The sequence below is a fragment of the Coregonus lavaretus genome (assembly GCF_964263955.1).
Source record: "Coregonus lavaretus genome assembly, contig: HAP1_SCAFFOLD_820, whole genome shotgun sequence".
In the NCBI taxonomy this organism is placed as follows: domain Eukaryota; kingdom Metazoa; phylum Chordata; class Actinopteri; order Salmoniformes; family Salmonidae; genus Coregonus; species Coregonus lavaretus.
Genome location: NW_028164333.1, coordinates 83,982 through 110,810, shown reverse-complemented (window position 1 = coordinate 110,810; position 26,829 = coordinate 83,982). Strand labels below are relative to the sequence as shown.

The 26,829-nt window shown below is 47.3% G+C and overlaps 1 protein-coding gene across 1 annotated transcript; it reads right to left on the bottom strand.

Moving 5' to 3' along the window:
• Positions 1-12: 12 nt before the first annotated feature.
• On the bottom strand, positions 13-26,829 carry LOC311117137 (nuclear pore complex protein Nup107-like; the record flags this gene model as incomplete). The annotated part of the gene is given in 20 exon segments (XM_084192121.1): positions 13-214; positions 5,166-5,280; positions 5,282-5,331; positions 5,488-5,601; positions 7,415-7,478; positions 7,480-7,541; positions 7,659-7,819; positions 8,010-8,112; positions 14,295-14,355; positions 14,357-14,405; positions 15,683-15,872; positions 16,382-16,476; positions 16,802-16,871; positions 20,698-20,746; positions 24,476-24,621; positions 24,852-24,991; positions 26,053-26,143; positions 26,349-26,462; positions 26,608-26,686; positions 26,801-26,829. Coding segments are annotated over 20 exon segments (1,890 nt in total), but the record flags the coding sequence as incomplete, so codon positions are not given.

Genomic DNA, 26,829 nt, shown 5'->3' with positions numbered 1-26,829 from the left:
TTTATACAAAAATGCAGAAAATCATTCACTCCATTACATAAAATTTGGCAAAAAAATAAAAAGAACATAAAAAAGAAAAGAAAACAAATGTCCAGGTGGGGTGTATTTATGGTTGGATCTCGTACCCCAGCGGGTCCAGACTCTTATCCAATAAGAGAAGAGACGACTCCCTCATCTTCTGAAGGAACTTCCTCAGCTCATCTTTGGAGAACACCTGAGACAGAGAGAGAGAAGAGACAGAACATAGTTAGCAAAAAGAAGAAGAGGATGGGAAAGTAGAAGAGTGGAAGAGGAGACAGCAATACAGTGACAGGGAGAGATGCTGTGAGATGGTGTTGTATTGAGCTATAATGCTGTGAGATGGTGTTGATATTGTATTGAGCTATAATGCTGTGAGATGGTGTTGATATTGTATTGAGCTATAATGCTGTGAGATGGTGTTGATATTGTATTGAGCTATAATGCTGTGAGATGGTGTTGATATTGTATTGAGCTATAATGCTGTGAGATGGTGTTGTATTGAGCTATAATGCTGTGAGATGGTGTTGTATTGAGCTATAATGCTGTGAGATGGTGTTGTATTGTATTGAGCTATAACGCTGTGAGATGGTGTTGATATTGTATTGAGCTATAATGCTGTGAGATGGTGTTGATATTGTATTGAGCTATAATGCTGTGAGATGGTGTTGATATTGTATTGAGCTATAATGCTGTGAGATGGTGTTGATATTGTATTGAGCTATAACGCTGTGAGATGGTGTTGATATTGTATTGAGCTATAACGCTGTGAGATGGTGTTGATATTGTATTGAGCTATAATGCTGTGAGATGGTGTTGATATTGTATTGAGCTATAATGCTGTGAGATGGTGTTGTATTGTATTGAGCTATAATGCTGTGAGATGGTGTTGATATTGTATTGAGCTATAATGCTGTGAGATGGTGTTGATATTGAGCTATAACGCTGTGAGATGGTGTTGATATTGTATTGAGCTATAACGCTGTGAGATGGTGTTGATATTGAGCTATAACGCTGTGAGATGGTGTTGATATTGTATTGAGCTATAATGCTGTGAGATGGTGTTGATATTGTATTGAGCTATAACGCTGTGAGATGGTGTTGATATTGAGCTATAACGCTGTGAGATGGTGTTGATATTGTATTGAGCTATAATGCTGTGAGATGGTGTTGTATTGAGCTATAATGCTGTAAGATGGTGTTGTATTGTATTGAGCTATAATGCTGTGAGATGGTGTTGTATTGTATTGAGCTATAATGCTGTGAGATGGTGTTGATATTGTATTGAGCTATAATGCTGTGAGATGGTGTTGTATTGAGCTATAATGCTGTGAGATGGTGTTGTATTGTATTGAGCTATAATGCTGTGAGATGGTGTTGTATTGTATTGAGCTATAATGCTGTGAGATGGTGTTGATATTGTATTGAGCTATAATGCTGTGAGATGGTGTTGATATTGTATTGAGCTATAACGCTGTGAGATGGTGTTGATATTGTATTGAGCTATAATGCTGTGAGATGGTGTTGTGTTGTATTGAGCTATAATGCTGTGAGATGGTGTTGATATTGTATTGAGCTATAATGCTGTGAGATGGTGTTGATATTGTATTGAGCTATAATGCTGTGAGATGGTGTTGATATTGTATTGAGCTATAATGCTGTGAGATGGTGTTGATATTGTATTGAGCTATAACGCTGTGAGATGGTGTTGATATTGTATTGAGCTATAATGCTGTGAGATGGTGTTGTATTGAGCTATAATGCTGTGAGATGGTGTTGATATTGTATTGAGCTATAATGCTGTGAGATGGTGTTGTATTGAGCTATAATGCTGTGAGATGGTGTTGATATTGTATTGAGCTATAATGCTGTGAGATGGTGTTGTATTGAGCTATAATGCTGTGAGATGGTGTTGTATTGAGCTATAATGCTGTGAGATGGTGTTGATATTGTATTGAGCTATAACGCTGTGAGATGGTGTTGATATTGTATTGAGCTATAATGCTGTGAGATGGTGTTGATATTGTATTGAGCTATAATGCTGTGAGATGGTGTTGATATTGTATTGAGCTATAATGCTGTGAGATGGTGTTGATATTGTATTGAGCTATAATGCTGTGAGATGGTGTTGATATTGTATTGAGCTATAATGCTGTGAGATGGTGTTGATATTGTATTGAGCTATAATGCTGTGAGATGGTGTTGATATTGTATTGAGCTATAATGCTGTGAGATGGTGTTGTATTGAGCTATAATGCTGTGAGATGGTGTTGATATTGTATTGAGCTATAATGCTGTGAGATGGTGTTGTATTGAGCTATAACGCTGTGAGATGGTGTTGTATTGAGCTATAACGCTGTGAGATGGTGTTGTATTGAGCTATAACGCTGTGAGATGGTGTTGTATTGAGCTATAATGCTGTGAGATGGTGTTGATATTGTATTGCGCTATAACGCTGTGAGATGGTGTTGATATTGTATTGAGCTATAACGCTGTGAGATGGTGTTGATATTGTATTGAGCTATAATGCTGTGAGATGGTGTTGATATTGTATTGAGCTATAATGCTGTGAGATGGTGTTGATATTGTATTGAGCTATAATGCTGTGAGATGGTGTTGATATTGTATTGAGCTATAATGCTGTGAGATGGTGTTGATATTGTATTGAGCTATAATGCTGTGAGATGGTGTTGTATTGTATTGAGCTATAATGCTGTGAGATGGTGTTGTATTGAGCTATAATGCTGTGAGATGGTGTTGTATTGAGCTATAACGCTGTGAGATGGTGTTGATATTGTATTGAGCTATAACGCTGTGAGATGGTGTTGATATTGTATTGAGCTATAATGCTGTGAGATGGTGTTGATATTGTATTGAGCTATAATGCTGTGAGATGGTGTTGATATTGTATTGAGCTATAATGCTGTGAGATGGTGTTGATATTGTATTGAGCTATAATGCTGTGAGATGGTGTTGATATTGTATTGAGCTATAATGCTGTGAGATGGTGTTGTATTGTATTGAGCTATAATGCTGTGAGATGGTGTTGATATTGTATTGAGCTATAATGCTGTGAGATGGTGTTGATATTGTATTGAGCTATAACGCTGTGAGATGGTGTTGTATTGTATTGAGCTATAATGCTGTGAGATGGTGTTGTATTGTATTGAGCTATAATGCTGTGAGATGGTGTTGTATTGAGCTATAATGCTGTGAGATGGTGTTGTATTGTATTGAGCTATAATGCTGTGAGATGGTGTTGATATTGTATTGAGCTATAATGCTGTGAGATGGTGTTGATATTGTATTGAGCTATAATGCTGTGAGATGGTGTTGTATTGTATTGAGCTATAATGCTGTGAGATGGTGTTGTATTGTATTGAGCTATAATGCTGTGAGATGGTGTTGTATTGTATTGAGCTATAATGCTGTGAGATGGTGTTGTATTGTATTGAGCTATAATGCTGTGAGATGGTGTTGTATTGTATTGAGCTATAATGCTGTGAGATGGTGTTGTATTGTATTGAGCTATAATGCTGTGAGATGGTGTTGTATTGAGCTATAATGCTGTGAGATGGTGTTGTATTGTATTGAGCTATAATGCTGTGAGATGGTGTTGATATTGTATTGAGCTATAATGCTGTGAGATGGTGTTGATATTGTATTGAGCTATAATGCTGTGAGATGGTGTTGTATTGAGCTATAATGCTGTGAGATGGTGTTGATATTGTATTGAGCTATAATGCTGTGAGATGGTGTTGATATTGTATTGAGCTATAATGCTGTGAGATGGTGTTGTATTGTATTGAGCTATAATGCTGTGAGATGGTGTTGTATTGAGCTATAATGCTGTGAGATGGTGTTGTATTGAGCTATAACGCTGTGAGATGGTGTTGATATTGTATTGAGCTATAACGCTGTGAGATGGTGTTGATATTGTATTGAGCTATAACGCTGTGAGATGGTGTTGATATTGTATTGAGCTATAATGCTGTGAGATGGTGTTGATATTGTATTGAGCTATAATGCTGTGAGATGGTGTTGATATTGTATTGAGCTATAATGCTGTGAGATGGTGTTGTATTGTATTGAGCTATAATGCTGTGAGATGGTGTTGATATTGTATTGAGCTATAACGCTGTGAGATGGTGTTGATATTGTATTGAGCTATAATGCTGTGAGATGGTGTTGATATTGTATTGAGCTATAATGCTGTGAGATGGTGTTGATATTGTATTGAGCTATAATGCTGTGAGATGGTGTTGTATTGTATTGAGCTATAATGCTGTGAGATGGTGTTGATATTGTATTGAGCTATAATGCTGTGAGATGGTGTTGTATTGTATTGAGCTATAACGCTGTGAGATGGTGTTGATATTGTATTGAGCTATAATGCTGTGAGATGGTGTTGATATTGTATTGAGCTATAATGCTGTGAGATGGTGTTGATATTGTATTGAGCTATAATGCTGTGAGATGGTGTTGTATTGAGCTATAATGCTGTGAGATGGTGTTGATATTGTATTGAGCTATAATGCTGTGAGATGGTGTTGTATTGTATTGAGCTATAACGCTGTGAGATGGTGTTGATATTGTATTGAGCTATAATGCTGTGAGATGGTGTTGTATTGAGCTATAATGCTGTGAGATGGTGTTGTATTGAGCTATAATGCTGTGAGATGGTGTTGTATTGAGCTATAACGCTGTGAGATGGTGTTGATATTGTATTGAGCTATAATGCTGTGAGATGGTGTTGATATTGTATTGAGCTATAATGCTGTGAGATGGTGTTGATATTGTATTGAGCTATAATGCTGTGAGATGGTGTTGTATTGTATTGAGCTATAACGCTGTGAGATGGTGTTGATATTGTATTGAGCTATAACGCTTCATCAGCACTGATGTGAAAGAACTGGACAGGTGTCAGATGACGTGGAAGAGAGGAAGCCACACTAGACTATTAGGTGAATCTCAATAGTGTTTCCTTGAAGTCACAGTAGACTTGAGAAGCAGATGGTGGCAGACAAAGGAAAGGAGACAGAGAGGGGAGAGGATGAAGCCACTGTAGACTGAATTGAGATGCCCTCAGCCCAGGTCAGACTCCAGCGCAGACCATAGAAATATAATTTCTAGACTACAGTACAGACCTCATAGAGGCGGTGTTGGTCTGAGGCGATGATATCAGCCAGTCTGAGACTCTCCTGGTGGCGTTGTGTTCTCTGCAGTACTGTCTGCAACAGGAAGGACATCATGGGCAGACAGTCTACGGAGCAGCACCATCTGGTGGCCTCTCTCTGGGTCCTCCTCCGTATCCTGTAATAGAACAAGTGGTAGAAGTAATAATGTGTACCTAGAAATAACACAGTTGTACTGGAGACAGAGCTAATACAGGCTCAAACGCTAACCTAGCGCTGAGCCCTCACGCCACCAATCACTAACGGTAATACTCAGATACAGACAGACACACACCTCTCTGACGTCGACCATCCAGCCCCCGTCCACAAACAGCAGGACGTTGTAGATTCTCTCCTTCACGTCTTCAGTCAGAGCCTCCAGACGGCCGGTCCAGTTGTCGTGTTCCATCTACAGGAGAGGAGGTCACACTTTAACACACCTTTTTTTTTTAATTTAGTCAATAGGCTGTTACGCTAAATAATAGCGTTGCTAGCATTAGCGTTCTTCGTCTGATCCAGAACCAGCTACACTAACAAATTAAACTCCTCACCAGTTCTACCGTAACACAGAGACTGATCTGGGATCAGAGTGTATTGTTCCTCACCAGTTCTACCGTAACACAGAGACTGATCTGGGATCAGAGTGTATTGTTCCTCACCAGTTCTACCGTAACACAGAGACTGATCTGGGATCAGAGTGTATTGTTCCTCACCAGTTCTACCGTAACACAGAGACTGATCTGGGATCAGAGTGTATTGTTCCTCACCAGTTCTACCGTAACACAGAGACTGATCTGGGATCAGAGTGTATTGTTCCTCACCAGTTCTACCGTAACACAGAGACTGATCTGGGATCAGAGTGTATTGTTCCTCACCAGTTCTACCGTAACACAGAGACTGATCTGGGATCAGAGTGTATTGCTCCTCACCAGTTCTACCGTAACACAGAGACTGATCTGGGATCAGAGTGTATTGTTCCTCACCAGTTCTACCGTAACACAGAGACTGATCTGGGATCAGAGTGTATTGTTCCTCACCAGTTCTACCGTAACACAGAGACTGATCTGGGATCAGAGTGTATTGCTCCTCACCAGTTCTACCGTAACACAGAGACTGATCTGGGATCAGAGTGTATTGTTCCTCACCAGTTCTACCGTAACACAGAGACTGATCTGGGATCAGAGTGTATTGTTCCTCACCAGTTCTACCGTAACACAGAGACTGATCTGGGATCAGAGTGTATTGTTCCTCACCAGTTCTACCGTAACACAGAGACTGATCTGGGATCAGAGTGTATTGCTCCTCACCAGTTCTACCGTAACACAGAGACTGATCTGGGATCAGAGTGTATTGTTCCTCACCAGTTCTACCGTAACACAGAGACTGATCTGGGATCAGAGTGTATTGTTCCTCACCAGTTCTACCGTAACACAGAGACTGATCTGGGATCAGAGTGTATTGTTCCTCACCAGTTCTACCGTAACACAGAGACTGATCTGGGATCAGAGTGTATTGTTCCTCACCAGTTCTACCGTAACACAGAGACTGATCTGGGATCAGAGTGTATTGTTCCTCACCAGTTCTACCGTAACACAGAGACTGATCTGGGATCAGAGTGTATTGTTCCTCACCAGTTCTACCGTAACACAGAGACTGATCTGGGATCAGAGTGTATTGCTCCTCACCAGTTCTACCGTAACACAGAGACTGATCTGGGATCAGAGTGTATTGTTCCTCACCAGTTCTACCGTAACACAGAGACTGATCTGGGATCAGAGTGTATTGTTCCTCACCAGTTCTACCGTAACACAGAGACTGATCTGGGATCAGAGTGTATTGCTCCTCACCAGTTCTACCGTAACACAGAGACTGATCTGGGATCAGAGTGTATTGTTCCTCACCAGTTCTACCGTAACACAGAGACTGATCTGGGATCAGAGTGTATTGTTCCTCACCAGTTCTACCGTAACACAGAGACTGATCTGGGATCAGAGTGTATTGTTCCTCACCAGTTCTACCGTAACACAGAGACTGATCTGGGATCAGAGTGTATTGTTCCTCACCAGTTCTACCGTAACACAGAGACTGATCTGGGATCAGAGTGTATTGTTCCTCACCAGTTCTACCGTAACACAGAGACTGATCTGGGATCAGAGTGTATTGTTCCTCACCAGTTCTACCGTAACACAGAGACTGATCTGGGATCAGAGTGTATTGTGTACCTGGTACTCCTTCTCCTTCATCTCGAAGGCCACCTTCTCAGTGAACTTGGCCTGGGCCGGGGGGGCTGGGCTTCTGAGGGGGGGAGTTCATGTGATGGAACCACTCATTGAACGCCTCATGAGCTTCCTAGGGGGGTAACACACACACACACACACACACCTTATACAACTACAGGAGTCCCCTCTAAAAACGTTTAATAAACAGACGAGTCAATCACAGTGCTGCGAGAGCTTGTCCCCTCACCAGGTAAGCGCGGATACACAGGTGTTCCCTGATGGCGTTCTCATCCTCTGCAGGAAGGGGCGTGTCCAGGCCTAGCTCCTCCCACTGGCTGTATATCTCCCTCATTGAGTCCTCTGGGACCTTACCAAACACCTCCTTGGCTGCATCGTGTTTCTTAGAGGCTGGAGGAGATGAGAGAGAGAGGAGAGATAGCAATGGGTCAACAGCATGGTTGAAAAAGAGGGAGATTTTCAAAAGGTAGCCAATACAATGCAATGTTTGTATGGGCATGTGTTAGTAGTATGGGAAAGGGACTACCTCACACAGGAAGCATTGATCTGTTTCAGAACCGTGAGTGTGTGTGTAACGTACCCAGGAACTTCCTCATGATGGCGTTGCTCTGTTTGAGGGCCTCAGCTCTCTGGGCGGGGTCAAACACCAGCCAATCAATCACATCAATCTTCCTCTGGTCCTCCTGGGGGGGGTAGGGAGGTACAGGGTTAACATGACCACATGGTCCTCCTGGGGGGGGTAGGGAGGTACAGGGTTAACATGACCACATGGTCCTCCTGGGGGGGGTAGGGAGGTACAGGGTTAACATGACCACATGGTCCTCCTGGGGGGGGTAGGGAGGTACAGGGTTAACATGACCACATGGTCCTCCTGGGGGGGGTAGGGAGGTACAGGGTTAACATGACCACATGGTCCTCCTGGGGGGGGTAGGGAGGTACAGGGTTAACATGACCACATGGTCCTCCTGGGGGGGGTAGGGAGGTACAGGGTTAACATGACCACATGGTCCTCCTGGGGGGGGGGGGGGGGTACAGGGTTAACATGACCACATGGTCCTCCTGGGGGGGGGTAGGGAGGTACAGGGTTAACATGACCACATGGTCCTCCTGGGGGGGGGGGGTAGGGAGGTACAGGGTTAACATGACCACATGGTCCTCCTGGGGGGGGTAGGGAGGTACAGGGTTAACATGACCACATGGTCCTCCTGGGGGGGGGGAGGGGGGTACAGGGTTAACATGACCACATGGTCCTCCTGGGGGGGGGGTAGGGAGGTACAGGGTTAACATGACCACATGGTCCTCCTGGGGGGGGGGGGGGGGGGGGTACAGGGTTAACATGACCACATGGTCCTCCTGGGGGGGGTAGGGAGGTACAGGGTTAACATGACAACATGGTCCTCCTGGGGGGGGGTAGGGAGGTACAGGGTTAACATGACCACATGGTCCTCCTGGGGGGGGTAGGGAGGTACAGGGTTAACATGACCACATGGTCCTCCTGGGGGGGGGGGGGGGGGTACAGGGTTAACATGACCACATGGTCCTCCTGGGGGGGGGGTAGGGAGGTACAGGGTTAACATGACCACATGGTCCTCCTGGGGGGGGGGGTAGGGAGGTACAGGGTTAACATGACCACATGGTCCTCCTGGGGGGGGTAGGGAGGTACAGGGTTAACATGACCACATGGTCCTCCTGGGGGGGGGAGGGGGGTACAGGGTTAACATGACCACATGGTCCTCCTGGGGGGGGGTAGGGAGGTACAGGGTTAACATGACCACATGGTCCTCCTGGGGGGGGGGGGGGGGGGGGGGTACAGGGTTAACATGACCACATGGTCCTCCTGGGGGGGGTAGGGAGGTACAGGGTTAACATGACCACATGGTCCTCCTGGGGGGGGTAGGGAGGTACAGGGTTAACATGACCACATGGTCCTCCTGGGGGGGTACAGGGTTAACATGACCACATGGTCCTCCTGGGGGGGGTAGGGAGGTACAGGGTTAACATGACCACATGGTCCTCCTGGGGGGGGGGGGGGGGTAGGGAGGTACAGGGTTAACATGACCACATGGTCCTCCTGGGGGGGGTAGGGAGGTACAGGGTTAACATGACCACATGGTCCTCCTGGGGGGGGTAGGGAGGTACAGGGTTAACATGACCACATGGTCCTCCTGGGGGGGGGGGGGGTAGGGAGGTACAGGGTTAACATGACCACATGGTCCTCCTGGGGGGGGTAGGGAGGTACAGGGTTAACATGACCACATGGTCCTCCTGGGGGGGGGGGGGTAGGGAGGTACAGGGTTAACATGACCACATGGTCCTCCTGGGGGGGGTAGGGAGGTACAGGGTTAACATGACCACATGGTCCTCCTGGGGGGGGTAGGGAGGTACAGGGTTAACATGACCACATGGTCCTCCTGGGGGGGGGGGGGGGGGGGGGGGTACAGGGTTAACATGACCACATGGTCCTCCTGGGGGGGGGTAGGGAGGTACAGGGTTAACATGACAACATGGTCCTCCTGGGGGGGGTAGGGAGGTACAGGGTTAACATGACCACATGGTCCTCCTGGGGGGGGTAGGGAGGTACAGGGTTAACATGACCACATGGTCCTCCTGGGGGGGGGGGGGGGGGTACAGGGTTAACATGACCACATGGTCCTCCTGGGGGGGGGGTAGGGAGGTACAGGGTTAACATGACCACATGGTCCTCCTGGGGGGGGGGGTAGGGAGGTACAGGGTTAACATGACCACATGGTCCTCCTGGGGGGGGTAGGGAGGTACAGGGTTAACATGACCACATGGTCCTCCTGGGGGGGGGAGGGGGGTACAGGGTTAACATGACCACATGGTCCTCCTGGGGGGGGGTAGGGAGGTACAGGGTTAACATGACCACATGGTCCTCCTGGGGGGGGTACAGGGTTAACATGACCACATGGTCCTCCTGGGGGGGGTAGGGAGGTACAGGGTTAACATGACCACATGGTCCTCCTGGGGGGGGGTAGGGAGGTACAGGGTTAACATGACCACATGGTCCTCCTGGGGGGGTACAGGGTTAACATGACCACATGGTCCTCCTGGGGGGGGTAGGGAGGTACAGGGTTAACATGACCACATGGTCCTCCTGGGGGGGGGGGGGGGTAGGGAGGTACAGGGTTAACATGACCACATGGTCCTCCTGGGGGGGGTAGGGAGGTACAGGGTTAACATGACCACATGGTCCTCCTGGGGGGGGTAGGGAGGTACAGGGTTAACATGACCACATGGTCCTCCTGGGGGGGGGGTGTAGGGAGGTACAGGGTTAACATGACCACATGGTCCTCCTGGGGGGGGTAGGGAGGTACAGGGTTAACATGACCACATGGTCCTCCTGGGGGGGTAGGGAGGTACAGGGTTAACATGACCACATGGTCCTCCTGGGGGGGGGGGGGGGGGTAGGGAGGTACAGGGTTAACATGACACATGGTCCTCCTGGGGGGGGTAGGGAGGTACAGGGTTAACATGACCACATGGTCCTCCTGGGGGGGGTAGGGAGGTACAGGGTTAACATGGTCCTCCTGGGGGGGGGTAGGGAGGTACAGGGTTAACATGACCACATGGTCCTCCTGGGGGGGGGGGGAGGTACAGGGTTAACATGACCACATGGTCCTCCTGGGGGGGGTAGGGAGGTACAGGGTTAACATGACCACATGGTCCTCCTGGGGGGGGTAGGGAGGTACAGGGTTAACATGACCACATGGTCCTCCTGGGGGGGGTAGGGAGGTACAGGGTTAACATGACCACATGGTCCTCCTGGGGGGGGTAGGGAGGTACAGGGTTAACATGACCACATGGTCCTCCTGGGGGGGGGGGGGTAGGGAGGTACAGGGTTAACATGACCACATGGTCCTCCTGGGGGGGGGGGGGGGTACAGGGTTAACATGACCACATGGTCCTCCTGGGGGCGGGGGGGTAGGGAGGTACAGGGTTAACATGACCACATGGTCCTCCTGGGGGGGGGGGGGGTAGGGAGGTACAGGGTTAACATGACCACATGGTCCTCCTGGGGGGGTAGGGAGGTACAGGGTTAACATGACCACATGGTCCTCCTGGGGGGGGGGTAGGGAGGTACAGGGGTTAACATGACCACATGGTCCTCCTGGGGGGGGGTAGGGAGGTACAGGGTTAACATGACCACATGGTCCTCCTGGGGGGGGTAGGGAGGTACAGGGTTAACATGACCACATGGTCCTCCTGGGGGGGGTAGGGAGGTACAGGGTTAACATGACCACATGGTCCTCCTGGGGGGGGTAGGGAGGTACAGGGTTAACATGACCACATGGTCCTCCTGGGGGGGGGGGGGGGGTACAGGGTTAACATGACCACATGGTCCTCCTGGGGGGGGGTAGGGAGGTACAGGGTTAACATGACCACATGGTCCTCCTGGGGGGGGGGGTAGGGAGGTACAGGGTTAACATGACCACATGGTCCTCCTGGGGGGGGTAGGGAGGTACAGGGTTAACATGACCACATGGTCCTCCTGGGGGGGGGAGGGGGGTACAGGGTTAACATGACCACATGGTCCTCCTGGGGGGGGGGTAGGGAGGTACAGGGTTAACATGACCACATGGTCCTCCTGGGGGGGGGGGGGGGGGGGGGGGGTACAGGGTTAACATGACCACATGGTCCTCCTGGGGGGGTAGGGAGGTACAGGGTTAACATGACCACATGGTCCTCCTGGGGGGGGTAGGGAGGTACAGGGTTAACATGACCACATGGTCCTCCTGGGGGGGGGGTAGGGAGGTACAGGGTTAACATGACCACATGGTCCTCCTGGGGGGGGTAGGGAGGTACAGGGTTAACATGACCACATGGTCCTCCTGGGGGGGGGGGGGGGGGGTACAGGGTTAACATGACCACATGGTCCTCCTGGGGGGGGGGTAGGGAGGTACAGGGTTAACATGACCACATGGTCCTCCTGGGGGGGGTAGGGAGGTACAGGGTTAACATGACCACATGGTCCTCCTGGGGGGGGGGGGGGGGGGGGTACGGGGTTAACATGACCACATGGTCCTCCTGGGGGGGGTAGGGAGGTACAGGGTTAACATGACCACATGGTCCTCCTGGGGGGGGGGGTAGGGAGGTACAGGGTTAACATGACCACATGGTCCTCCTGGGGGGGGGTAGGGAGGTACAGGGTTAACATGACCACATGGTCCTCCTGGGGGGGGTAGGGAGGTACAGGGTTAACATGACCACATGGTCCTCCTGGGGGGGGTAGGGAGGATGGTCCTCCTGGGGGGGGGGGGGTAGGGAGGTACAGGGTTAACATGACCACATGGTCCTCCTGGGGGGGGTAGGGAGGTACAGGGTTAACATGACCACATGGTCCTCCTGGGGGGGGGGGGGGGGTAGGGAGGTACAGGGTTAACATGACCACATGGTCCTCCTGGGGGGGGGGGGTAGGGAGGTACAGGGTTAACATGACCACATGGTCCTCCTGGGGGGGTAGGGAGGTACAGGGTTAACATGACCACATGGTCCTCCTGGGGGGGGGGGGTAGGGAGGTACAGGGTTAACATGACCACATGGTCCTCCTGGGGGGGGGGGTAGGGAGGTACAGGGTTAACATGACCACATGGTCCTCCAGGGGGGGGGGGGGGGGGGTACAGGGTTAACATGACCACATGGTCCTCCTGGGGGGGGGGGGGGTACAGGGTTAACATGACCACATGGTCCTCCTGGGGGGGGTAGGGAGGTACAGGGTTAACATGACCACATGGTCCTCCTGGGGGGGTAGGGAGGTACAGGGTTAACATGACCACATGGTCCTCCTGGGGGGGGGGGGGGGGGGTAGGGAGGTACAGGGTTAACATGACCACATGGTCCTCCTGGGGGGGGGGGGTAGGGAGGTACAGGGTTAACATGACCACATGGTCCTCCTGGGGGGGGGTAGGGAGGTACAGGGTTAACATGACCACATGGTCCTCCTGGGGGGGGTAGGGAGGTACAGGGTTAACATGACCACATGGTCCTCCTGGGGGGGGGGGGGGGTAGGGAGGTACAGGGTTAACATGACCACATGGTCCTCCTGGGGGGGGGGGGGTAGGGAGGTACAGGGTTAACATGTTCACATGGTCCTCCTGGGGGGGGTAGGGAGGTACAGGGTTAACATGACCACATGGTCCTCCTGGGGGGGTAGGGAGGTACAGGGTTAACATGACCACATGGTCCTCCTGGGGGGGGTAGGGAGGTACAGGGTTAACATGACCACATGGTCCTCCTGGGGGGGGGTAGGGAGGTACAGGGTTAACATGACCACATGGTCCTCCTGGGGGGGGTAGGGAGGTACAGGGTTAACATGACCACATGGTCCTCCTGGGGGGGGTAGGGAGGTACAGGGTTAACATGACCACATGGTCCTCCTGGGGGGGGTAGGGAGGTACAGGGTTAACATGACCACATGGTCCTCCTGGGGGGGGTAGGGAGGTACAGGGTTAACATGACCACATGGTCCTCCTGGGGGGGGTAGGGAGGTACAGGGTTAACATGACCACATGGTCCTCCTGGGGGGGGTAGGGAGGTACAGGGTTAACATGACCACATGGTCCTCCTGGGGGGGGGTAGGGAGGTACAGGGTTAACATGACCACATGGTCCTCCTGGGGGGGGTAGGGAGGTACAGGGTTAACATGACCACATGGTCCTCCTGGGGGGGGTAGGGAGGTACAGGGTTAACATGACCACATGGTCCTCCTGGGGGGGTAGGGAGGTACAGGGTTAACATGACCACATGGTCCTCCTGGGGGGGGTAGGGAGGTACAGGGTTAAGATGACCACATGGTGTTGGTGTTTCTCCTTCGTAGCGGTGAGGTGCCAGTGTGTGTGTTTCGTACCACTGAGGTGCCAGTGTCCAGTGCAGGGGTGAGGTCATGATGAGCGAACTCCTCAGTGTCTCTCTCTGATGTTCTCCATCACCATCTTAGTGACCGCTGCCACGTCCAGACCTGACCACAACACAACACTTAGATACCTGTACCTTTGAAAAGGCGCAATATGCAGAAATCGCTCCGCCATTTCCTGGATGCTAAAATTCTAATAGTTTGCCTAATTTCAGTTTATATGACAAAACAAGCCAGTATAGTGTAGAGAACCATTGTACCATCTACGGGGAGCATAGAAAAAGCGCACATAGAAGATCTCTACCGCTTCTTAGACTTGCTTTCAATGAGAACGACAGATCTATAACTCAGATTTCTATGTGCATTTGGTCAGGTTGCACAAACATTTACATATTGCAAGTTTAACAGACATTGTTTTTTTTCCCCACCTTCCTACAGTCCATAGCTGCAGAAAAGCGAAAGTCTGCATGGTCAATTTTATCATATGTACGAACCTAATTTAATTGCCGGTTGTCGAATCTCAGATGCATGTCAGACTGACTGTAGCTTTAGACCAGGGGGCCCATTCCATCCCCGCTGGAGATTTGAGTATTTAGTATGTGTATTAATTTATCTTCTATGTATTTTTTATTTGCTTTTTGGGGAGATAAACAATCTTAAAATCGACATTGAAATTACTAAAACCTAATCAAAACTGTGTAGAAATGATAATGAACCTACAGTTACAGTCTCTTCACTGTGTCCAGCTTGATAACAGTCATTTATAGTCTCTTCACTGTGTCCAGCTTGATAACAGTCATTTATAGTCTCTTCACTGTGTCCAGCTTGATAACAGTCATTTATAGTCTCTTCACTCTGTCCAGCTTGATAACAGTCATTTATAGTCTCTTCACTGTGTCCAGCTTGATAACAGTCATTTATAGTCTCTTCACTGTGTCCAGCTTGATAACAGTCATTTATAGTCTCTTCACTGTGTCCAGCTTGATAACAGTCATTTATAGTCTCTTCACTGTGTCCAGCTTGATAACAGTCATTTATAGTCTCTTCACTCTGTCCAGCTTGATAACAGTCATTTATAGTCTCTTCACTGTGTCCAGCTTGATAACAGTCATTTATAGTCTCTTCACTCTGTCCAGCTTGATAACAGTCATCGAACCAAAAGCTAGACAGTCGGGAAGCATCGGAAATTCCAGAAGTGATGATAGAGGACTTCTTTCCAGCAAATTTAAATGGCGAGGAAATATAATACATTTTAAGTGCGGTCCTCTGGACCTCTGTGAAGACCAAATGTGGCCCGCGGGGAAAAAATGTGTTTGACACCCCTGCTTTAGACTAAAGGAACCCCCCCACCCATCCCAGCAACCTCTGTGTGAGACACTGACCTGCCTCCCTGGCCAGCTCCAGACAGCGTTGTCTCTGGTTAGCCTCAGTGACCTCCTCTAGGAAGTGAGCGTACTGGGCGGTGGCAATGTCTGACGGCAGGTGACTGACATAGAAGGCGATCAGGTCAACCTGCTTTTCCCTCATCAACAGAGAGACGTAGGCCTTCAGGACATCCACCGATACCTCCTCCTGATTAGGGGTGGGGGGGGAGAACATGAGTGGAGGGATTAGGGGTAGGGGGGGAACGGATATGTGGATTGTGGAAGGTGGTGTGTGTGAGGAATGGTTGATGTTTATATAGGTGTATGACAGCAAAAGTGTGTTTCTCTCTCTCTGTGTGTACATGATACCTTGAGCTGCATGCCCAGGCTACGGTAGAACAGCACGGTGTGTGTGTACATGATACCTTGAGCTGCATGCCCAGGCTACGGTAGAACAGCACGGTGTGTGTGTACATGATACCTTGAGCTGCATGCCCAGGCTACGGTAGAACAGCACGGTGTGTGTGTGTGTACATGATACCTTGAGCTGCATGCCCAGGCTACGGTAGAACAGCACGGTGTGTGTGTGTGTACATGATACCTTGAGCTGCATGCCCAGGCTACGGTAGAACAGCACGGTGTGTGTGTGTGTACATGATACCTTGAGCTGCATGCCCAGGCTACGGTAGAACAGCACGGTGTGTGTGTACATGATACCTTGAGCTGCATGCCCAGGCTACGGTAGAACAGCAACAGGTGAGAGGGCAGAGCTGGACTCCTGGTCAACCAGTTACTGAACTCCTCCAGGAGACCTGACACACAAAATACTGTTTTATACTGGGACCATTTCATAAAGCAGTAACATACCTGCAGTAACCAGAACCACAAAGTCCAACTGGATACTGACTGACTACCTCATGACTTTTGTCTGTCTGTACAGTCTTTCCATAGGCTGACACAGACATGGCCATGGATTTAAAGTAACAGTCCAGTGAAAATCTTCATTGGCTGCTTTTTAACATAATTAAACAATAGTAAGGAAAACTATTTCACTCACATTGTAATTAATTATAGGTCATATTTCATAAATATGTGGAAACACTAAAACCGTTACTTTAAGGTTATTAACAGACTCACCATCCAGGTCTCCCAGGATGACTAACTTCTGGATGATGTGGTAATGTTCTTTAGTCTCCTCCAGGACTTTCTGTGGAGAAGAAGGAAGGAGACATTCAGGGTCTTTCACAGGACTATGGGAGTCCGTAAGACTGGTCGGATGTACATAGCTAGCAGACTGGTCTGATGTACACTACCGGTCAAAAGTTTGGGGTCACTTAGAAATGTCCTTGTTTTCGAAAGAAAAGCAAATTTGTTGTCCATTAAAATAACATTAAATTGATCAGAAATACAGTGTAGACATTGTTAATGTTGTAAATGGCTATTGTAGCTGGAAACGGCTGATTTTTAATGGAATATCTACATAGGCCTACAGAGGCCCATTGTCAGCAACCATCAGTCCTGTGTTCTAATTGCACGTTGTGTTTGCTAATCCAAGTTTATCATTTTAGAAAGGCTAACTGATCATTAGAAAACCCTTTTGCAAAAAAAGCTGGCCTTGAGACTAGTTGAGTATCTGGAGCGTCACCAATTGTGGGTTCGATTACAGGCTCAAAATGGCCAGAAACAAATAACTTTCTTCTGAAACTCGTCAGTCTATTCTTGTTCTGAGAAATGATGGCTATTCCATGGGAGAAATTGCCAAGAAACTGAAGATCTCGTACGACGCTGTGTACTACTCCCTTCACCGGGATGCTGACCTAGGCAGAGTTGAAAAGAAAAAGCCATATCTTAATCTTATCTTTTTATTGGCCAGTCTGAAATATGGCTTTTTCTTTGCATCTCTGCCTAGAAGGTCAGCATCCTGGAGTCGCCTCTTCACTGTTGACGTTGAGACTGGTGTTTTGCAGGTACTATTTAATGAAGTTGCCAGTTGAGGACCTGTGAGGCATCTGTTTCTCAAACTAGACACTAATGTATTTGTCCTCTTGCTCAGTTGTGCACCGGGGCCTCCCACTCCTCTTTCTATTCTGGTTAGAGACAGTTTGTGCTGTTCTGTGAAGAGAGTAGTACACAGCGTTGTACAAGATCTTCAGTTTCTTGGCAATTTCTCGCATGGAATAGCCTTCATTTCTCAGAACAAGAATAGACTGACGAGTTTCAGAAGAAAGTTATTTGTTTCTGGCCATTTTGAGCATGTAATCGAACCCACAATTGCTGATTCTCCAGAAGGCCAGTTTTATTGCTTCTTTAAATCAGCACAACATTTTTCAGCTATGCTAACATAATTGCAAAAGGGTTTTCTAATGATCAATTAGCCTTTTAAAATGATAAACTTGGATTAGCAAACACAACGTGCCATTGGAACGCAGGACTGATGGTTGCTGATAATGGGCCTCTGTACGCCTATGTAGATATTCCATAAAAAAAATAAAAATCAGCCTTTTCCAGCTACAATAGCCATTTACAACATTAACAATGTCTACACTGTATTTCTGATCAAGTAAGTTATTTTAAAAAGGGACAAAAAAAAAATGCTTTTCTTTCGAAAACAAGGACATTTCTAAGTGACCCCAAACTTTTGAACGGTAGTGTACATAGCTAGTAGACTGGTCTGATGTACACACATAGCTAGCAGACTGGTCTGATGTACACACATAGCTAGCAGACTGGTCTGATGTACACACATAGCTAGCAGACTGGTCTGATGTACACACATAGCTAGCAGACTGGTCTGATGTACACACATAGCTAGCAGACTGGTCTGATGTACACACATAGCTAGCAGACTGGTCTGATGTACACACATAGCTAGCAGACTGGTCTGATGTACACACATAGCTAGCAGACTGGTCTGATGTACACACATAGCTAGCAGACTGGTCTGATGTACACACATAGCTAGCAGACTGGTCTGATGTACACACATAGCTAGCAGACTGGTCTGATGTACACACATAGCTAGCAGACTGGTCTGATGTACACAGCTAGCAGACTGGTCTGATGTACACACATAGCTAGCAGACTGGTCTGATGTACACACATAGCTAGCAGACTGGTCTGATGTACACACATAGCTAGCAGACTGGTCTGATGTACACACATAGCTAGCAGACTGGTCTGATGTACACACATAGCTAGCAGACTGGTCTGATGTACACAGCTAGCTAGTAGACTGGTCTGATGTACACAGCTAGCAGACTGGTCTGATGTACACACATAGCTAGCAGACTGGTCTGATGTACACACATAGCTAGCAGACTGGTCTGATGTACACACATAGCTAGCAGACTGGTCTGATGTACACACATAGCTAGCAGACTGGTCTGATGTACACACATAGCTAGCAGACTGGTCTGATGTACACACACATATAGCTAGCAGACTGGTCTGATGTACACACACATAGCTAGCAGACTGGTCTGATGTACACACACATAGCTAGCAGACTGGTCTGATGTACACACACAGCTAGCAGACTGGTCTGATGTACACACATAGCTAGCAGACTGGTCTGATGTACACACATAGCTAGCAGACTGGTCTGATGTACACACATAGCTAGCAGACTGGTCTGATGTACACACATAGCTAGCAGACTGGTCTGATGTACACACATAGCTAGCAGACTGGTCTGATGTACACACATAGCTAGCAGACTGGTCTGATGTACACACATAGCTAGCAGACTGGTCTGATGTACACACATAGCTAGCAGACTGGTCTGATGTACACACACATAGCTAGCAGACTGGTCTGATGTACACACATAGCTAGCAGACTGGTCTGATGTACACACATAGCTAGCAGACTGGTCTGATGTACACACATAGCTAGCAGACTGGTCTGATGTACACACATAGCTAGCAGACTGGTCTGATGTACACACATAGCTAGCAGACTGGTCTGATGTACACACATAGCTAGCAGACTGGTCTGATGTACACACATAGCTAGCAGACTGGTCTGATGTACACACATAGCTAGCAGACTGGTCTGATGTACACACATAGCTAGCAGACTGGTCTGATGTACACACATAGCTAGCAGACTGGTCTGATGTACACACATAGCTAGCAGACTGGTCTGATGTACACACATAGCTAGCAGACTGGTCTGATGTACACACATAGCTAGCAGACTGGTCTGATGTACACACATAGCTAGCAGACTGGTCTGATGTACACACATAGCTAGCAGACTGGTCTGATGTACACACATAGCTAGCAGACTGGTCTGATGTACACACATAGCTAGCAGACTGGTCTGATGTACACACATAGCTAGCAGACTGGTCTGATGTACACACATAGCTAGCAGACTGGTCTGATGTACACACACATAGCTAGCAGACTGGTCTGATGTACACACACATAGCTAGCAGACTGGTCTGATGTACACACATAGCTAGCAGACTGGTCTGATGTACACACATAGCTAGCAGACTGGTCTGATGTACACACATAGCTAGCAGACTGGTCTGATGTACACACATAGCTAGCAGACTGGTCTGATGTACACACATAGCTAGCAGACTGGTCTGATGTACACACACATAGCTAGCAGACTGGTCTGATGTACACACATAGCTAGCAGACTGGTCTGATGTACACACATAGCTAGCAGACTGGTCTGATGTACACACACATAGCTAGCAGACTGGTCTGATGTACACACACAGCTAGCAGACTGGTCTGATGTACACACACAGCTAGCAGACTGGTCTGATGTACACACACAGCTAGCAGACTGGTCTGATGTACACACATAGCTAGCAGACTGGTCTGATGTACACAGCTAGCAGACTGGTCTGATGTACACACATAGCTAGCAGACTGGTCTGATGTACACACATAGCTAGCAGACTGGTCTGATGTACACACATAGCTAGCAGACTGGTCTGATGTACACAGCTAGCAGACTGGTCTGATGTACACACATAGCTAGTTTGACAGAGCAGACAAACATATGCTCACCTTTGACTCTGTTGCTAACAGCTCCTCAAACACCTTCTCTAGTGTCCAGCTGGAGTGAAAAGGGAGAAATATTACCATTTGCATTTAGAAATATAAGCTGATGCACTGAGGAAGGTTAGGGTCCTGATACCCAGCCCTCCGCTGCCTCTACTAGAGGATGGGGATCTTACTGGCCTCCAGGTATTATCTACTAGAGGATGTACAGTGGGGAAAAAAAGTATTTAGTCAGCCACCAATTGTGCAAGTTCTCCCACTTAAAAAGATGAGAGAGGCCTGTAATTTTCATCATAGGTACACGTCAACTATGACAGACAAATTGAGAAAAAAATATCCAGAAAATCACATTGTATGATTTTTAATGAATTTATTTGTAAATTATAGTGGAAAATAAGTATTTGGTCACCTACAAACAAGCAAGATTTCTGGCTCTCACAGACCTGTAACTTCTTCTTTAAGAGGCTCCTCTGTCCTCCACTCGTTACCTGTATTAATGGCACCTGTTTGAACTTGTTATCAGTATAAAAGACACCTGTCCACAACCTCAAACAGTCACACTCCAAACTCCACTACAGCCAAGACCAAAGAGCTGTCAAAGGACACCAGAAACAAAATTGTAGACCTGCACCAGGCTGGGAAGACTAAATCTGCAATAGGTAAGCAGCTTGGTTTGAAGAAATCAACTGTGGGAGCAATTATTAGGAAATGGAAGACATACAAGACCACTGATAATCTCCCTCGATCTGCGGCTCCACGCAAGATCTCACCCCGTGGGGTCAAAATGATCACAAGAACGGTGAGCAAAAATCCCAGAACCACACGGGGGGACCTAGTGAATGACCTGCAGAGAGCTGGGACCAAAGTAACAAAGCCTACCATCAGTAACACACTACGCCGCCAGGGACTCAAATCCTGCAGTGCTAGATGTGTCCCCCTGCTTAAGCCAGTACATGTCCAGGCCCGTCTGAAGTTTGCTAGAGTGCATTTGGATGATCCAGAAGAGGATTGGGAGAATGTCATATGGTCAGATGAAACCAAAATAGAACTTTTTGGTAAAAACTCAACTCATCGTGTTTGGAGGACAAAGAATGCTGAGTTGCATCCAAAGAACACCATACCTACTGTGAAGCATGGTGGTGGAAACATCATGCTTTGGGGCTGTTTTTCTGCAAAGGGACCAGGACGACTGATCCGTGTAAAGCAGGGGTGTCAAAGTCAAATGGACGGAGGGCCAAATAAAAAATTTAGCTACAAGTCGAGGGCCGGACTGTTCGAATGTTCATTGAAAAAATTTTAAATGACGTATATAGTCTAGTGAACCTAATTGAACCTACTGAAAACCTAACAAATATATTCCAATATGATCAGATAAATAAAGCAATATTTTCTTATGGCTCTGTCAGTAATCTTTAATTTTCAACAGACACAAAAGACAAATTTCCTTTATATAAAAATCCCCATAACATGAACATTAAATGAAAGAAACCGGTATTCAAGGCACCATCAGTAGCCTATATTTTCTATTTTAGCAAAAGTGGGCTAAATTTACTTCAAAGAAAAAAACAATAATAGCAATTTTCTATCATCCACTCAACTGAAATATTTTAAAAATATAATTGGATTGAAATACAATAAAATAAAGTGCAAAAATCTATTAATCAAAAACAACACTTTGTTTAAGGAGAAGTAACATGCAGTGAAAACAAATATTAAACTTTAACTTTTAAACTTGAACTGAGTAAAAACTCTAAATATGTGATCTCCTCACGAAGCTCGAAACATCTTTGAAGCACCTTTCCCTGGCTTAGCCATCGCACCTCTGTGTGATAAGGCAAATCACCATGCTCCGTTTCTAACTCCGTCAGAAATGCCTTGAACTGGCGGTGATTCAAACCTTTGGCTCTGATAAAGTTAACTGTGCGCGTGATGATGCTCATTACATGCTCCATTTTCAAGGCTTTACCGCACAACGCTTCCTGGTGTATGATACAATGATAAGCTGTCAGCTCACCTGTCGCGTTTTCCTCTTGCATCTTTTCCCGTATCTTCGCCACCAGTCCGCTCCTGTGTCCACACATCGCAGGTGCTCCGTCGGTTGTCAAACCCACGAGTTTTTCCCAAGGCAGCTCCATCTCATTTACACATCTTGACACCTCTTCATACAAATCATGCCCCGTAGTTGTGCCATGCATAGGACGTAAAGCCAAAAACTCCTCTGTCACGCTTAGGCTGGAGTCCACTCCGCGGATGAAAATTGACAACTGGGCAATGTCAGAAATGTCGGTGCTCTCATCCACAGCCAAGGAATATGCAATGAAATCTTTTCCCTTTTTCACAAGCTGCTCTTTTAGATTGATGGACAACTGGTCTACTCTCTCGGCAATGGTGTTTCTGCTCAGACTCACATTTAAAAAGAGTTGCCTTTTTTCTGGGCAAACTTCGTCACAAACTTTAATCATGCAGTTTTTGATGAAATCCCCCTCCGTAAATGGCCGGGCTGATTTAGCGATCTCTTCTGCCAAAATAAAACTGGCCTTGACAGCAGCCTGGCCTTGTGATTTGGCTTTTTTGAACAGAGCCTGTCGAGATTTGAGGCCTCGTTTTAATTCCTCTGCCTTTTGTAGCCTTTGTTCCATGTCCATATTCTTGTTTTTGTCCGCGTGTTTCGTTTCATAATGTCGTCTCAGATTATACTCTTTCAGTACCGCCACACTTTCTCCACACAGAAGACACACAGGTTTTCCAGCTACCTCCGTGAACATATACTCCGACTCCCACCTTGTTTGAAACCCCCGGTTCTCAGTGTCCACCTTCCGTTTTGCCATTTTTGATGGGTATCTGAAAGTTAATTTTACTGTGATGCTGACGACTGCTGTGCCAATAAATATTGAAATGAAGCAGCCTACTGCTCGGTGCGTCACCGTTGCATTGTGGGAAATGTAGTATTGGTGCGTGTAAAAGATCTGCGGGCTGCCGGCTTGCTGCGGTCTGCGGGCCGGTTCTAATAATAAATCAAGATCATCCCAGGGGCCGTAAAAAACCTTCTCGCGGGCCGGATGTGGCCCGCGGGCCTTGACTCTGACATATGTGGTGTAAAGGAAAGAATGAATGGGGCCATGTATCGTGAGATTTTGAGTGAAAACCTCCTTCCATCAGCAAGGGCATTGAAGATGAAACGTGGCTGGGTCTTTCAGCATGACAATGATCCCAAACACACCGCCCGGGCAACGAAGGAGTGGCTTCGTAAGAAGCATTTCAAGGTCCTGGAGTGGCCTAGCCAGTCTCCAGATCTCAACCCCATATAAAATCTTTGGAGGGAGTTGAAAGTCCATGTTGCCCAGCGACAGCCCCAAAACATCACTGCTCTAGAGGAGATCTGCATGGAGGAATGGGCCAAAATACCAGCAACAGTGTGTGAAAACCTTGTGAAGTCTTACAGAAAACATTTGACCTGTGTCATTGCCAACAAAGGGTATATAACAAAGTATTGAGAAACTTTTGTTATTGACCAAATACTTATTTTCCACCATAATTTGCAATTAAATTCATTAAAAATCCTACAATGTGATTTTCAGGATATTTTTTTCTAATTTTGTCTGTCATAGTTGACGTGTACCTATGATGAAAATTACAGGCCTCTCTCATCTTTTTAAGTGGGAGAACTTGCACAATTGGTGGCTGACTAAATACTTTTTTTCCCCACTGTATTCTCTAGGCAGGGCTGCCCACTAAAGGATATTGTCCCTGGGTAAGGCTACCTACTAGAGGCTGGGGATCTTACTTGGCCTCCAGGTATTCTTGTGGCAGCTCCTCCAGCTCCTCGCTGCCCATTCCTGAGGACCTGACCTCCTGTTCCACCAGAGAGTCTACCAGGACCCTGAAGTAGGCCCACACACTGTCCTCCCACGACTCACACACTGGGAGCAGCTAGAGGAGAGAGAGAGAGAGACATATCAGTCCATCACCAGTCGAGGATAGTCCTGGCCATTACCAGTCGAGGATAGTCCTCTCTTATGTGAACATTGCTGTTATAGGTTTACTTTCACAAGGCGTTTCACCTTTCCCTGAGACACACCACCCTCCTCCACCTGACACCACCCTCCTCCACCTGACACCACCCAGAGAGGGGGCTTAGGGAGATACACCACACTACATACCCGTTTGAGGTTCCCACTCAGAGCAGCGTAGATGGCTCTCTCATATCTGCTGACGTGTTCGTCGTCAGCCATCCTCCAGCAGCACACCTTCCATAAACAGCGGTGAGGGTTCCCCTCCACTGGTAGCAGCTCTGCACCGCCTGGACACACACACCCCTCAGTTCCATTCCAGACCATACATAGGGACGTGTGTTTAGGGCTGTTATGGTGACCGGATTACCGCCACAAGTCATGACCGCAGTCACATTTCACGTGAGTGTTTTTAGTCACGGTAATTAGGCTTCTCCAAGCTCTGATGCTGCTGCTGGTCATTAGTAGCCTACCAAACTTGCTAACAACCTGGTCCTCAGCACTCTATTGTCCCTCTAATCACTCTGACATTAATGCAAATGTAATCGAAAATCTAATCAAACACTTCATGAGAGCCCATGAGCTCACGTTGCTCAACATTTCTATAGGCAATTGCGTGAGAAAACATAGTGATGGCCTCTATTAAAAAGAGGAGGATCCCATCAGCTTTCTATAGGCTAGGCCTACTATATTTATTTCTCAACTTTCCTAATATTAAGCACATGGCTTCTCTTTACAACAGGAGTATAGCCTACCTGGCTGGCATGAAACTGAACCACTGGAAAATGATTTATTTTGCCGCATGTGCACACTCCCTCAAATCGTTTGGAGAAAATATCCTCTCTATTCTATTCAGCTTTGTTCAATTGTATTCTTCATTACTATAAAATAATATAAAATAATGCCACAGGATTTCTAAGCAGATCTTGTCTGCTAAATGAACTAGTGTAGCCCACAGCCATATGGCATAGCCAGATCAGGGCATAACATAAGGACGACTCAGAGTATGCTATTCTGTTCTTCTGAAATAGACTACATTTTCTTCATATCATGCTTCTTTAGACCTGTCTAAAATAAATAATGGATTTATTGTGACGGTGTAGGCTATATTACATGGATTTAGTAGACTTTTTTTAAATATAGATGTTCCAAAAGGTCTGCATCAATGGCTTGTAGGCTATGAATGTTAGCCAGGAGATGCTAAACATTTGTATGTTAATTAAAACAGTCAATTACCGTGAGACCGGCAGTTATTTGCTTGACAATCACCGGCTGACAAAATGTCATGACCGCCACAGCCCTACTTGTGTTAAACATCTGTTGGGGTGAGAGTGTAAGGTTGAGAACTGACCTCCGTTGATGTTGGGGTCGTGGTAAAGCTTCCACCCCTCCAGAGTAGCAGCCCTCCATGCCTGTCCACAGCGCTTACAAAGCCTCTGGGCCTACACACAAACACGTCATTGAGACTAGAAATCAGCTCAGTATACCCTCCCGTCCACCAGGTGGCGCCGTACTGAGATCTGTCTCAAATAACACCCTATTACCTGTATAGTGCAGTACTTTTGACCAGAGCCAAGAGGTCTCTGGTCAGAAGTAGTGCACTACACAGGGAATAGGGTGTTATTTGGGAGGCGGCCGGTGTCTCACCTCGTCAGTCATGCCCGCTCTGAGGAGGGTGAACAGGTACTTCAGCAGCCTGGCGTCATTCTCTCTGTCCAGGTCTGCCAGGGGACGCTTCTGTCTGATGGGGGCGTCAGGGTCCTAAAGACAGACAGAGTTAGTTTACGTTCAAAGTAAACAACGTATTCCCTATCATGGCACAAGAGCATGTGTCTGTAGGAGAGGGAGTGTGTGAGAGTGTGTGGGAGTGTGTGTGTATGTATGAGAGCTAGATAGTCCCTCCTACCAGCTCAGTAACCAGGGGAACATTGAAGCCTGTGCTGGATGCGTTTCTCCTCTGTTTCAGAGCATGAAGGGTATTCTCCCTGAAAGTCAAACACACAGAATATTAGCCAAGTCACACGGGGTCTTCCTAAACTACATACAACACTGAGAAAACACGGAAGTGCTTGTCTCTCAAAATGACTCCAGCTACTTACCAGTACACAGACTTGGCGTAGTATTCATT